The 12,722-nt window shown below is 47.8% G+C and overlaps 1 protein-coding gene across 2 annotated transcripts in view; it reads right to left on the bottom strand.

Moving 5' to 3' along the window:
* Positions 1 to 12,722, bottom strand: part of LOC140389325 (low-density lipoprotein receptor-related protein 2-like) — a 534,533-nt gene that overhangs the window by 406,001 nt on the left and 115,810 nt on the right. For both annotated transcript variants that reach the window (XM_072473491.1, XM_072473499.1), the window contains exon 4: positions 10,788 to 10,904. In XM_072473491.1, the coding sequence (XP_072329592.1) occupies positions 10,788 to 10,904 (117 nt within the window). The remainder of the gene's footprint in view (positions 1 to 10,787; positions 10,905 to 12,722) is intronic.

Raw genomic sequence — 12,722 nt, 5'->3', positions numbered from 1 at the left:
CACCTAACCTGCACATCTTGGGACTGTGGGAGGAAACCGGAGCACCTGGAGGAAACCAATGCAGACAGGAGGAGAACATGCAGACTCCACACAGACACTGACCCAGCGGGGAATTGAACCAGGGACCCTGGTTCTGTGAAGCCACAGTGCTATCCACTTGTGCTACTGTGCTGCCCACATGAGGTCATGTAGTTCACCCTGCGAAGGGCCTCACTCCGTACTTCTTCATCTCCTTTGGGCCCCAGCTCCCCCTCCCACTTCACCTCTACTGAAGGTATGGACTGCACTGAGTGACAAACAATGACCACATATCAGGACAACCGGGGACTGAGGAAGAAATGTCAAAGGTTGTCAGACACAATACTGGAGTTCCTGCTGAGGATATTCAGAGGAGGAGGGATGCACTGAACCCACGGAGGGAAAAGAAGGCCACATAGGCAAATAATGCAGCTAATGTGACAGGAGGTCATGAAGAAGGTCACAGGCAGGGGCCAGCTCAATGACATGGTTCCGACATCACATGACATTTAACAATTTGACACAAGTGGTCAAGGCAAGAGCCCATCTCACCAACACAGTATTCACGAAATACACCACAACCAACATCACAACCACAACACACTTCATCCATCATCTTCCTCCCACAGTCCAAAGATGTGCGGGTTAGGTGAATTGGCCAATGATAAATTGCCCTTAATGTCCAAATTGCCCTTGGTGTTGGGTGGAGGTGTTGAGTTTGGGTAGGGTGCTCTTTCCAAGAGCTGGTGCAGTCTCAAAGGGCCGAATGGCCTCCTTCTGCACTGTAAATTCAATGATAATCTATGATTAATCTAGGACAAAGGTTCGGCGCAACATCGTGGGCTGAAGGGCCTGTTCTGTGCTGTATTTTCTAAAAAAAAAAAAAAATCTATTGACATTCTAGCATTCATGGAAACCACACCATTGCATTTTGACAGGCACTACTCACACCTCAGACACATCTCACAGCTGTTAAAACAAGTGAGGCATCACACATACAAACTCACCTACCAATTCACTCATTCATAATCAGCATTCTTTTCCTTCTAAGATAGCAAATAACAGGTGCTGGCAGGACCTGACTGGGGAGGGGAAGCAAGACTGCATGAGATCACTCCCCTTGACCAGGCAATGATCATACTGATCAGAGGGAAGTGATCGATGTCATGGCTACAGGCAGACCAGGGGATATCTTCCTTAGATATATGTGGCCACCCCAGCTCCCTTACACATCCCCAGTCACCAATGCTCCTTTGACAGAACCTCCCAAACTCCAACTACTGGCACCTAGAATTACCAGGGTAGCAGACGCATAGGAATGTCACCATCTGCATAACCTGGAACTCTATCACCATTCCTTCATTGTTGCTGGGTCAAAATCCTGGAAATCCCTCCCTACCTACACCACCTGGACTGAAGCAGTTCAAGAGTTGGCTCTTCTCAATGGCAATTAGGAATGGGCAATAAATGCTGGCTGAGCCAGCTATACCCACATCCCTTGAAATCATTTTTTAAAACTATTCTTAATCCCGAATCCTCCAAAGCTATCCCACCTATAGCGACCACATGCACATATCCTAGCCCTTCAATATTATCATACGCCGTTCCCGGGGCAAGATCCATCTCAAACCCACCCAGAGATTTGAAGAGGAGGAAGGACCATTTTGCCACCTCCCCATGTTATCCCCTCCTCCAGAGAAGGAGGAGGTAGGGGCGGATGACGGCAAGAGCAAGAATGATGCATCACTGTGGCAGGCACCTGCTCAGAAGCCACCATCACATGCCACTTAAAAGCTAGATTAGAGCATGAATCGTCACAGTTTTTTGCATCAGGCACTAATGGGCAGCAGCGATACTGGATGGAAGAGGCACTTCAGGGCTATCTCGTTAGGGTGAAAGATCATATACTATAGTTTTGTGGTGAAGTCAGGGCCTTTTAGGACAAGCTTCAGATTAAGGCAGGTAAAACAAACGTATTGTATGATTAAAAAAAAAATACTGCCGATACTGGAAGTCTGAAGTAAAATCAGGAAATGCTCGATATATGTCAGGCCAGACAGTATCTGCAGGTAGAAATCTATAGAAGGCTGGATTCTCGTGAAGGAGGCAGGAATGTTGAGACTTTCTGTCTGGGCATGACCCTCTCCCCCGCTGGGGGCTGTACACATCTGTGCACCTCCAGCTAATTTTGCTCACCAGATGCACATCATGGGGGATTTGTGAATCACGTCGGCAACAATTTAACAGGCGGGGGGGGCGGGGTGATGATGATTGCCAGTTGTAAAGTCCTGCTCATGATATTTGAATAAATTCAAATGGGAATCCTGACGCTTGATGTCCCATTACGTCATTACGTGAGGGGACAATTGCAACAGGAAGCCCTGCAGGCATTAAACCCGTTTGGGCTCCCGCGTGATTTTCTGCCCCCACTGCCAATCCTGTCCCCTGAAAACGTGAGCTCAAAATCGCTCCCTTTATCACATCTCCCAACTGCTCCATGATGATATGACTACAGCTGTCTTGAGTGGGAGATCAGAAACAGATGCCTTCAAAATCCGGAGCAGGGCGAGACAAGGCTGTGTAATAGTCCCAATACTATTTACAATCTACTCTGACAGTGGCTAATTACCTCATCAAAGATCTGCAGCAGGATTCTCCGATCCCCCGCCGGGTTGGAGAATCTCCGGGGAGCGGTGCGAATCCTGCCCCGCCACCCCGACGACGGCTGACGTATTCTCCGGCGCCAGTTTTCGGGCGGGGGCGGGGTTCATGCCGGTCGGTGCCATTGGCAGCGCGCCCCCCGGCAATTCTCCGGGCCCCAATGGGCCGAGTGCCCGTCCGTCTTTGGCCAGTCCCGCCGGCGTGAGTTAGGCATGGTCCTGTTGCGAGTTCTTTTTGTTGTCTTTTTCTATGGCTCTGTTCCAGTTATGGCAATCAGTGAGTTTGCCCTCCTTTCTTTTGATATCTATGTTCTAATGTTCAGAGTCGCCAAGTATAAAATGATACCACCACAAGGTTCAACCGGCTATCGATCAAATGCCAAACACCAGTTAGTTAGTTCAAGGTCAAGGGTACTTTATTTACACACAATTAGTCATGCAACATAAACACTACTAGTTAACTACACCTATCGACTAAGACAACCTGTACTTAACTTCGGGCACCCGGCTTAGGTCAGAGAAACAGTGGCCGCTGTTCGATTCTGGACCTATCGAGTCCGAAGGGGTGACTGCTGCTCAGCTAGGCTCATCCGTCTGGTAGCGAGCGTTGAACTTGGACTTGTTTCTGGTGTTGCTGCAATTGGAGATGGTCGTGGCCGGGGCGCCAGGTCCAAGAGAGGATGAATATATGGCAAATCCTTCTTCTTATACTTGGGAGTTATTGTGTTCTTTTGGGCGTTCCTTCAGTTTGGACCCCATTAATTGGGTGATCCCCGATCACTATGTTCGATTTCTAACCAATAAATGGGCGGCGATCTGGATGGCTGGGCGTGTCCCAAGTGGTCACTGACCCCGTTGTTTGTGTTTCCCTTGAACAGGGAGTGGCGCCGAAATGTCTGGGACTGTACAGGTTGCTCGAGTACCAGTTCTTTGTTTTGGTGATGATGGGCAATCAAATGCTAATTTGCCCCATTAAAATGCTAATTGGTCGGAGTTTTGATATCATCTGGACTTCTTGCTTGCAAATATGCATTTCAGGTTCTGAGCCTGGCTGAGTCTTGCCTTGTCCATTTTACCCGCCAGGCTTTGCAAGTTTCTCTGGACCTAGTTGTAAGTGGCCACCCCAGATGGCTACAGTCCCACACGGCGGGACCTGGCAGGTAAGTCGGCTGGGGCGACCCTCGGGGGGGCCCCCACGATGGCCTAGCCCGCGATCCACCAATCTGCGGGCGGGCCTGTGTCTTGGGGGCACTCCTTCCTTCCGTGCTGGCCCCTGTAGGGCTCTGCCATGGCCGGCGCGGAGAAGACCCCCCCCTGCGCATGCGCCAGAATACGCTAGCCGGTCTGCGCATGCACGGAACAACACCGGCGGTTCCGTGCATGCGTGAGATTAGCCAGCCCTTCGGCGCATGCGCGAACTCGCACAGTCCCTCCGGTGCCGGTTGGAGCAGCGCCAACCCCTCCGCCGTCCACCTAGCTCCCGGAAGTGTGGAGAATTCCGCACTTTCGGGGGCTGATAACGCCGGAGTGGTTGGCACTGGTTCTCCCGCCAGTGTGGGGACTTAGTCCCCGGAAAGGAGAATCCAGACCCTGGTGTCAATGCTAAATACCATCAGTCATCTCCATACCAAAACTAAACTGACCACCATTGATATACATGGGACAGAATTCTCCGGCCATTGGGTCCTCTTTTCCTGCTGGCAGTGCACATACGCCTGCGGATTTCCCAGCTGCCTGTGGTGGCTTCAATGTGACATCCCAAAGACAAGCAGCAGGAAGAGAGAATCCCACCACCAGCGAATGAAGCGCCGCCAAGAAACACGCAGTTGATGGATTGGAGAATCCCGATCATCATCCACAGATGGTGGATGACCACAGAGTTGTTGCCCACTCTGTATCACATTTGAAAGTCACTTTCGATCTCTTCAATTCTGCATATAAGCATCTCTTTGAATGTCATGTTAGCTCTACCTGTGATCCCAGATTCACAGCAATGTATTTCATTCTTAAAAGTGCCGCCTGAAGGGGCAGCATGGTGGCGCAGTGGTAGCACTGCAGTCTCATGGTGCTGAGGTCCCAAGTTCGTTCCCGGCTCTGGGTCACTGTCCGTGTGGAGTTTGCACATTCTCCCCGTGTTTGCGTGGGTTTCGCCCCCACAACCCAAAGATGTGCAAGGTAGGTGGATTGAACACGCTAAATTGCCCCTTAATTGGGAAAAAATAAGAATTGTGTACTCTAAATTTATTTTTTTTAAAGTGCCGTCTGTTCAGGGGCAATTAGGGATGGGTAAAAGATAGTGGCCCAGCCAATGACACCCACATTCAATGAATAAATAAAGGTCTCCTTGAGTCCTTGTCCTTGCTATCCTTGTACTGGTTGTCCTCCTTACTCTCCTCTCCCTCTCTCCTCCAGCATTTGATGCACCTTTGTCTATTTCCTCCTCCCATTCCTGTTACGAGACCAAGGGAATTCAGAGGAAGTAAAGACTTGAGCTCCCTCATGAGGGAGACTCCTCATAGATTCAGCGGACACTGGTGTCTGGGTAGGTTGCTCATCTGTGGGATCTGTCTTGGTAACATCTGCAATTTATTGTTCAACCAAGGTTTGCCTATTAATTCACATGCACCTCATGTTTAATTCTGAATGTAGGAGAATAAGATAGATATTATAAATTGTTTTACTTTCCTGACTTTGCATAGTAAAATTTATTTTGGTTGGTAAAATGGTCCCCATGACCAAGTCAGTCCTCTTTTTTTGGTGATTATTATATGACCTCGAATCATGCACAATAGTGCTATGGACACTTTAATCGCAGAAAATAATTAATCTTCAACGACAAAGAATATTCTGGAAGAAGTTGTGTTTTAAAAGACAAGTTCTTACATGAGTAATGCTGGAAAAAGAGATATTTTACAAGGAAAGGTAATTAAGCAGATTTAAAGAAGCTGGAAACCTGTTGATTCAGGTGGGCTGTGTACAAAGGGAGACACCTGGTAGTTTATAGCTCTGAAAAAAACCATGCCTGTAAACTACATTTAAAAGTTGGTTTTGGTTTTATCTTTCTATTTGACAGGACTGGTTTCATAATAAATAAATAAGTTTGTTGTTTATTGATCCTTTATCCTGGGTAACAGGAGCAAAGGCAAACAAACTTGCTGAGTAAATCAAACTTTTAAACTGATGGAGCAACCTGTAAAGTAGTGGGGCTAGTCAAACTGCGCACTCTTCCCATCTCTAGCAATAGCACAGCACTGACTCTCAATGCGTGATGTCCGCAGAGACTTTGTGAAATAAATGTTAACAGAACTTTGTGAAGTCTTGACAAAGTGTCCCAGGACGTCTCCCAATATACACGGAAAGTCCTCTTCAAATCCAGAGTACTCTGTCAATCTCCAGTAGCAAATAAACAATGAAAGCTGAACATGGCTTTAAGTAACACTCAAAATCCTCACCAATAACTTATTTTCCACTGTTCAGCTAGTTAATATTAGAAGTGATTGTCCATTACAGACCATGCCTGAAAAATGGCATTCAGCCTCTTTAATGAGAGTTAGGAGCAAAATACATTGTTTATTGCAGAGTAAAGGTTAACTCTAATGATAGTTAATAAGGGTGGCATGGTGGTGCAGTGGTTAGCACTGCTGTCTCGGTTGCCAAGGACCTGGGTTGATTCCGGCCTCTGGTGACTGTCCATGTGGAGTTTACACATTCTCCCCGTGTCTGCATGGGTCTCGCCCCCACAACCCAAAGATGTGCAGGGTAGGTGTATCAGCCATGCTAACATTGCCCCTTAATTGTATAAATTTAAAAAATAATGATCGTTAATAAGGTGAGGAGCAATGTTACAGTGATGTCACTCACTGACAGAAGATGGCTGAGAAGTATCTTAGAGAGTAACTCCAGTTATATAATGGTCTAACTTAACCTTTGTGAATAGTTAGTATATAAATCAATATGATGTCCTCAGGAAAAGACCATTGCCTCCAGCAATAATTCTTCTAGAATAAGAAATTACAAATCCCGAGATACAGCCACAAAAATAGATAGTGACCAGGGATTTCTCACTCTATTGAGCAGATGTCTCCAGCTGTGTCACCTGCACCACCCACAGGCAGGAGCAGAAAGAGCCACTTCTGCCCTTCTCCATCCAATCAAAGCCCTGGGAGGGTCTTGGCATGGTTTGCTTGACTATAAAGGGAGATATTTCTTTACAGTGGTGGATTAATAGTTCCTGAAATTGTCATCTCTGATTACCGACCACAATTCGCCAATGAGCGTTTTCAATCCATTGTGTAGTTGTATATATTTGTACATGCTACAAGGTCCCCAAATACCCTAAGGCTAACTGAGAAGCTGGGTGAAGAGTAAACACTGTTAAAGACTTTTTGAAGAGAATGATGACTATGAGTTTGCTCTACTTAGTTATCATTCAACACCGTTATGGGTTTGCCCCATACGAGCAAGCTCAAGACCCAACTTCCTTTCTTGCCCATGCTTACTATAAATGCATGGTGAAAGACAATCATTGGGCTGGGGTGAAGTAAGAAGCCTACTGAGCGAGTCAAGTTCATACATTTAGCCAGATGCATAGGCTCAAAACCTTCCAATTTTTTAGAAAGGGTGAGACAGTTTTGATCAGAGAGCAGAATCGTGCAGGAACAGTAATTGAGAAGCTACACCAACCAAGATCGTATCTGGTCAAGACTCAATAAGGCATCAGTTGAAAGAATAGATCTGTCCTAATCTCCATGAACAGAACACTATGGGCGGCAGAATAGCACAGTGGTTAGCACTGTTGTCTCACAGCGCCAGGGACCCAGGTCCGATTCCCGGCTTGGGTCACTGTCTGTGCGAAGTCCGCAGGTTCTCCCCGTGTCTGCGCGGGTTTCCTCCAGGTGCTCCAGTTTCCTCCCACAAGTCCCGAAAGACGTGCTTGTTAGGTGAATTGGACATTCTAAATTCTCCCTCCGTGTACCTGAACAGGCGCCGGAATGTGGCGACTAGCGGCTTTTCACAGTAACTTCATTGCAGTGTTAATGTAAGCCTACTTGAGACACTAATAAAGATTATTATTATTATTAACAGCATAGACAGAGTACCCTGAGCCTCAAGAGAGTATCACACTACTGAACCACAATGAGGGAAACCAGGAATGACAACCCCTAAGAACTGACCTCAGAAGAAACTGCTCAGCAATTCAGGAAGACTGGTGAAACCATCATTGAGACTTTTCCTTTCAGAGAAGAGACTTAGGGGGAGGTGTAGTAGAATCTGTATATGGTTTGGGAATAAAGACTTAGGGAAAGATGTAGACCAAAGGGATAACTCTAATGATAGCGACACAGTATGTGTGTATGGAACTATGTCACAGTGATGGCACTCACTGAGAGAAGATGACTGAGAAGCATCTTAAGGAGTAACTCCAGTTATATCTTAGTCCTACAGAATCTAAGAATTGTTACAAAGCAGAAGGCCATTTGGCCCATCGTGTCTGCATTAGTTCTCTAAACGAGCATTATGACTTAGTGCCACTCCCCCGCCTTCTCCCCATACACCTGCACATTATTTCTATTCAAGTAATCATCTACTGCCTCTTGAATATCTTGATTGAACCTGCCTCAATCACACTTCCAGGCAATGCATTCCATACCTGAAACACTTGCGTGTGAAAAAAAATTCTTACATCTGGGGCAGGATTCTCTGACCCCCCGCCAGGTCGGAGAATCGCCGGGGGACGGCGTGAATCCCGCCCCCGCCAGCTGCCGAATTCTTCGGTGATGGGGTTTTGACGGGGGCGGGAATCGCAGCACGCTGGTCGTCGGCTGCTGGCAGCGGGCCCCCCCCCCCCCGGCGAATCTCCGGCTCGCCTTGGGCCAAGTGGCCGCCTGCCTTCGGCGGATCCCGCCGGCGTAAATCACAACAGGTCCTTACCAGCGGGACCTGGCTCCAGGGGCGGCCTGTACAGTCCTCGGGGGGGCGCGGGGTTTTCTGGCCCCGGGGGGTGCCCCCACGGTGGTCTGGCCCGCGATCGGGGCCCACCGATCCGCGGGCGGGCCTGTGCCATGGGGGCACTCTTTCCCTCCGCAACCGGCCGCTGTCAACCTCCGCCATGGCTGGTGCGGAGAAGAATCCACCTGCGCATGCACTGGGATGATGGCAGCACGTGCTGGCGCTCCCGCGCATGCGACAACTCCCGCCGGTTGGCGTGGCACCATGCCCTTCCGCGCCGACTGGCATGGTGCCAAACACTCCATCGGCGGCCTAGCCCCTGAAGGTGCGGAGGATTCCGCACCTTCGGGGCGGCCCGACGCCGGTGTGGTTCACGCCACTCCTCGGCGCCGGAGTTGCCTGCCCACCGGTTCACAGAGAATTCCGCTCGTCTGGGCCTTGTTTCGGCTAATTGTCGGAGATTGATTCCTATGATCGTCAGCAACACCATTGGCATTATATCATGCACCAAACAGGCTGGTGGGCGGCAAAATAGATGGTGACCTTGGTCATTTTAGGATTGAGCAATCCTTATGTACCTATGTTGGAGGTGGAAACGTTTGGAAGAATTGAGTTTTCTTTGATTGAAAAGCAGGGGATACCATCAAAGACTCATGACTGATATGGTTAACCTGGGAAGAGGGATTCTGAACTGATGTATGGGGTAATTATGCAGGGTGTATGAGAATTAAGGAAAGTAGATTCTCATTTGAAGTTTGCCATGCTTTCTTTCATCCCTAGTTTTGCTTTCTGGTGTCTAATGTCTTAATTTATGCATTGTTCATAATATCTTTACAGTACTATGTCATTTTTGGAAACTCAAAACTGATTCTTCAAGCTTCACTGAATTTGACTACTTTGATCCTTGTCATTTTATACAACTGTATATATTCATAGATAGTTATTTTTTAAATAAAATATGAGTTCTTAAGTTAGGTCCTGCAGTTTTAATTAATTGCTGAATATTTTACCCCATTTTACTGTCTTGTATTTCATACTTTCTGTAAAAGGTTTAATTGTAAAATTTTATAACTTGTTAAAATTAAAAGACATATCAAAACGTTAAAGGAATTTGCAACTACTGTACCATATTAATCCGTCACTCATAAGTCTTCCATAAAGTCCTATAAGATAATAATCAAGATAGGAATACCCAGAGCAGTGCTCTGAAACTGGCCATAATTTTGCTATTCTTTCTTTTGCTATTCACCTTCCACATAAAATGCGTAAGATTATCTACCCATTTAGGAACATCTAAGAAATAGCTGTTACTTTCTGTCAAACAGACTGTTCTTCCTCACCTACATTAACCAATCAAAACCTTTAATATCTGAAACCTTCAAATTACTCAATTCACACCATTTAATGCCAATCAGCAACTCCACAGAAAAACAGATTATTAGCCTCAGGGATACTTTCTGTTTATAAAATATTTTGCAACACATTTTTTCAGTGTGTAATCATGAATAGAATACAATATAGAAACTTGCCCAGGTGGCTAATGCAAGATCAATACTGTATGCTTATGATTATAAAATCAGAATAATTTAGAATTATTTCTCAATGTCAATACGGATAAACTTTGCAATGGCATAGCAATCAAACCACTCATCTTAAAGGAAATTTTGTCAGGTACAGCACTTGCACCATATTATTTAATAGCAATAATTGCATAAAGTTGAAATGTTCCCACCCCAGGCATATATAGTCCGTTATGCATGATTGCTTTTATTTATTTTGGCTTTGGAAACCTTAACCTGCAGCTATGTGTGAAATTGAATCACCAAAGCCAATCATATTCCTTTTAACAAGCTCAGTGGTTAAAATCCAATGTACCTGTGCAATGTACACCTCAAGTTACACAAAATAATGTCATCAATAACGATATACATACATTTAAAATACAGAACAGCAGCTGGATTTTGTCCTATAGCACTGGCCAACTAAATGACAGCCATCAGTAGCATTAACAGGACCAAGCAAGCCACTGCAATCGCTTCACTGTATCTGCTGTAAATTTCACAAAACGAGAAGCATATTGCGGACAATTGCTTCCAACTTAACAAGGTGACTAAAACGCCAAGGGAGCAAAGGCTGAAGAAAACGCAGTATAAGACTTACGACAGCCTCTTTCATCGACTTTGTCAGTGCAGTCATCAAAATGGTCACACCTGTAATCACTTGGGATACATTCCCCATTGGTGCAAGTATACTGCTGACTAGAGCATGTCTTTGCAGCTACACAGAGAGAAAAGAGAAAGAAATGCATGTTAAAAATAAGAAGGAATTTTACATTCTTAAAATGCTTACCTACAATTCGTCGTTGGTTATACGTTGGAATCTACTAACAAGTTAAGCCCATACAATATGGAAAGTAATCAAAAGATACAGGGCGGGATTCTCCATTAGCTGACGCCGAAATCGGGAAGGGGGGAGAATCGGTTCCAATGCAAAATCGCGGCAATTGCCGATTTGATGCCAAATCGCAATGCTCCAGCACCTCGACAGCGGCGTCAATGCGTTCCGGAACACACATACAGTAGATACCATTTGCATATCATTAGCAGGCCCGACTGGTATTCTCCGGGACCTCCACGATTCTACGCCTCCGATGGGCCGAGTCACCGATGGCGTGGTTCACTTGTGCTTCTAGAAATTATGAAACCATCGTGGCAGCTGCTGAGGGAGAGAGGCAGTGTCCAACATCACCATAGTTTGCTGACAGTTGTGCCACTGGCCAGGGGGGGTTCTGCCAGGGCCGGGGGGAATAGCGGGGAGTCGCCAGGATGTGGGCTGTGGGGCCGGGGTGGATGGGCATGGAACACCATTGCCGCAGCAGGCAAGGCAGCCCTACTGCTGTGCACACTGCTAACAGCCCACTTTGAACTTAGTTCAAAACTAAGTTTTAAACAAGATCGTAAAGGTGTCCCCCCAGGGCACCCAAGCCAACCCATCAGCTGTATGGACATGCTCCAGCACAACCAGTGCCATCTTGTTGGCTGGGATAAGTGTGTGTGGGGAGTGTAATGTGCATGAGTGGCTGTAGCTTGTCAGCCTCCTGAGTGTCAGTCATGGATCCAGCGAATCCTGCATCGTTTTTCATTGGAATCGATTGTGTTCCATGCGGGACCAGCCTAAGCCCCTTAATAGTAGCAGGATCGGTCCAGGTGTGGCGCCAGTTTTTCTGTTGTGAAAGTCCACGAATTATGCATTCGTGTCAACACTTAGTCTCAGGAACGGACAATCTAGCCCATAATTTTCCTTTTATTCTGTTCATGTCAGCTGTAGAAACTAATTTATCTCAGCACAACACTAAACAATTAAAATGATTTTCAGTCAATATAGGTTATATTTGAATCATTTACCTTCTAGCATGGCAAGGATTCTCCGATCCCGCGCCGGGTTGGAGAATCGCAGGGGGGGGCGCGAGAATCGGGCCACGCCGCTCCGCCAAATGAGCCCGCGGGGTTGCCGCCGCCCGGTCGGGGGCCGGTGAAAGCCCCCCCAGCGATCCTCCGTGCCTCGACTGGCCGAGTGCCCGCCGAGTTCGGCCAAGTCCTGCCGGCGTGGGTTACGTATGGTCCTACCCAGTAGGACCGCGGAGTTCTGGCTGCGGGGCCGTCCTGGTGGGGGGGGGGGGGGGCGGAGGGATGCATCTCCGGGGGGGCGGGCTTCCACGGTGACCAGGCCCGCGATCGGGGCCTACCGATCGCCGGGCGGGCTAATTCCGGTGGGGGTCTATGTTCCTCCGCGCCGGGCCTCTGCAGGGCTCCGCCATATTGCCCGGAGGCCGGTGCAGAGATGGTAACCCGCACGCATGCGCGGACCCGCACCAGCCGTGGCGCGCATGCGCTGACCCACGCCAGCCGTGGCACGCCAGCTTGCGAGCGCCAGAGCAGCGGACACCACTCTGGCGCCGTACTAGCCCCCTAGGAAGGGGTGAATGCCTGGGCCTGGAGGCCCGTTGACGCCGGAGTCGCTCGCGCCGGTTTTGGCGCCAGCGTCAACACTTGGCCGGGATTTCAGAGAATCCCGGACCATGTATATAGTATTGCA

This window comes from Scyliorhinus torazame, chromosome 2 (genome assembly GCF_047496885.1).
Source record: "Scyliorhinus torazame isolate Kashiwa2021f chromosome 2, sScyTor2.1, whole genome shotgun sequence".
Classification (NCBI taxonomy): Eukaryota; Metazoa; Chordata; class Chondrichthyes; order Carcharhiniformes; family Scyliorhinidae; genus Scyliorhinus; species Scyliorhinus torazame.
This window is presented reverse-complemented; position numbering and strand designations above follow the sequence as displayed.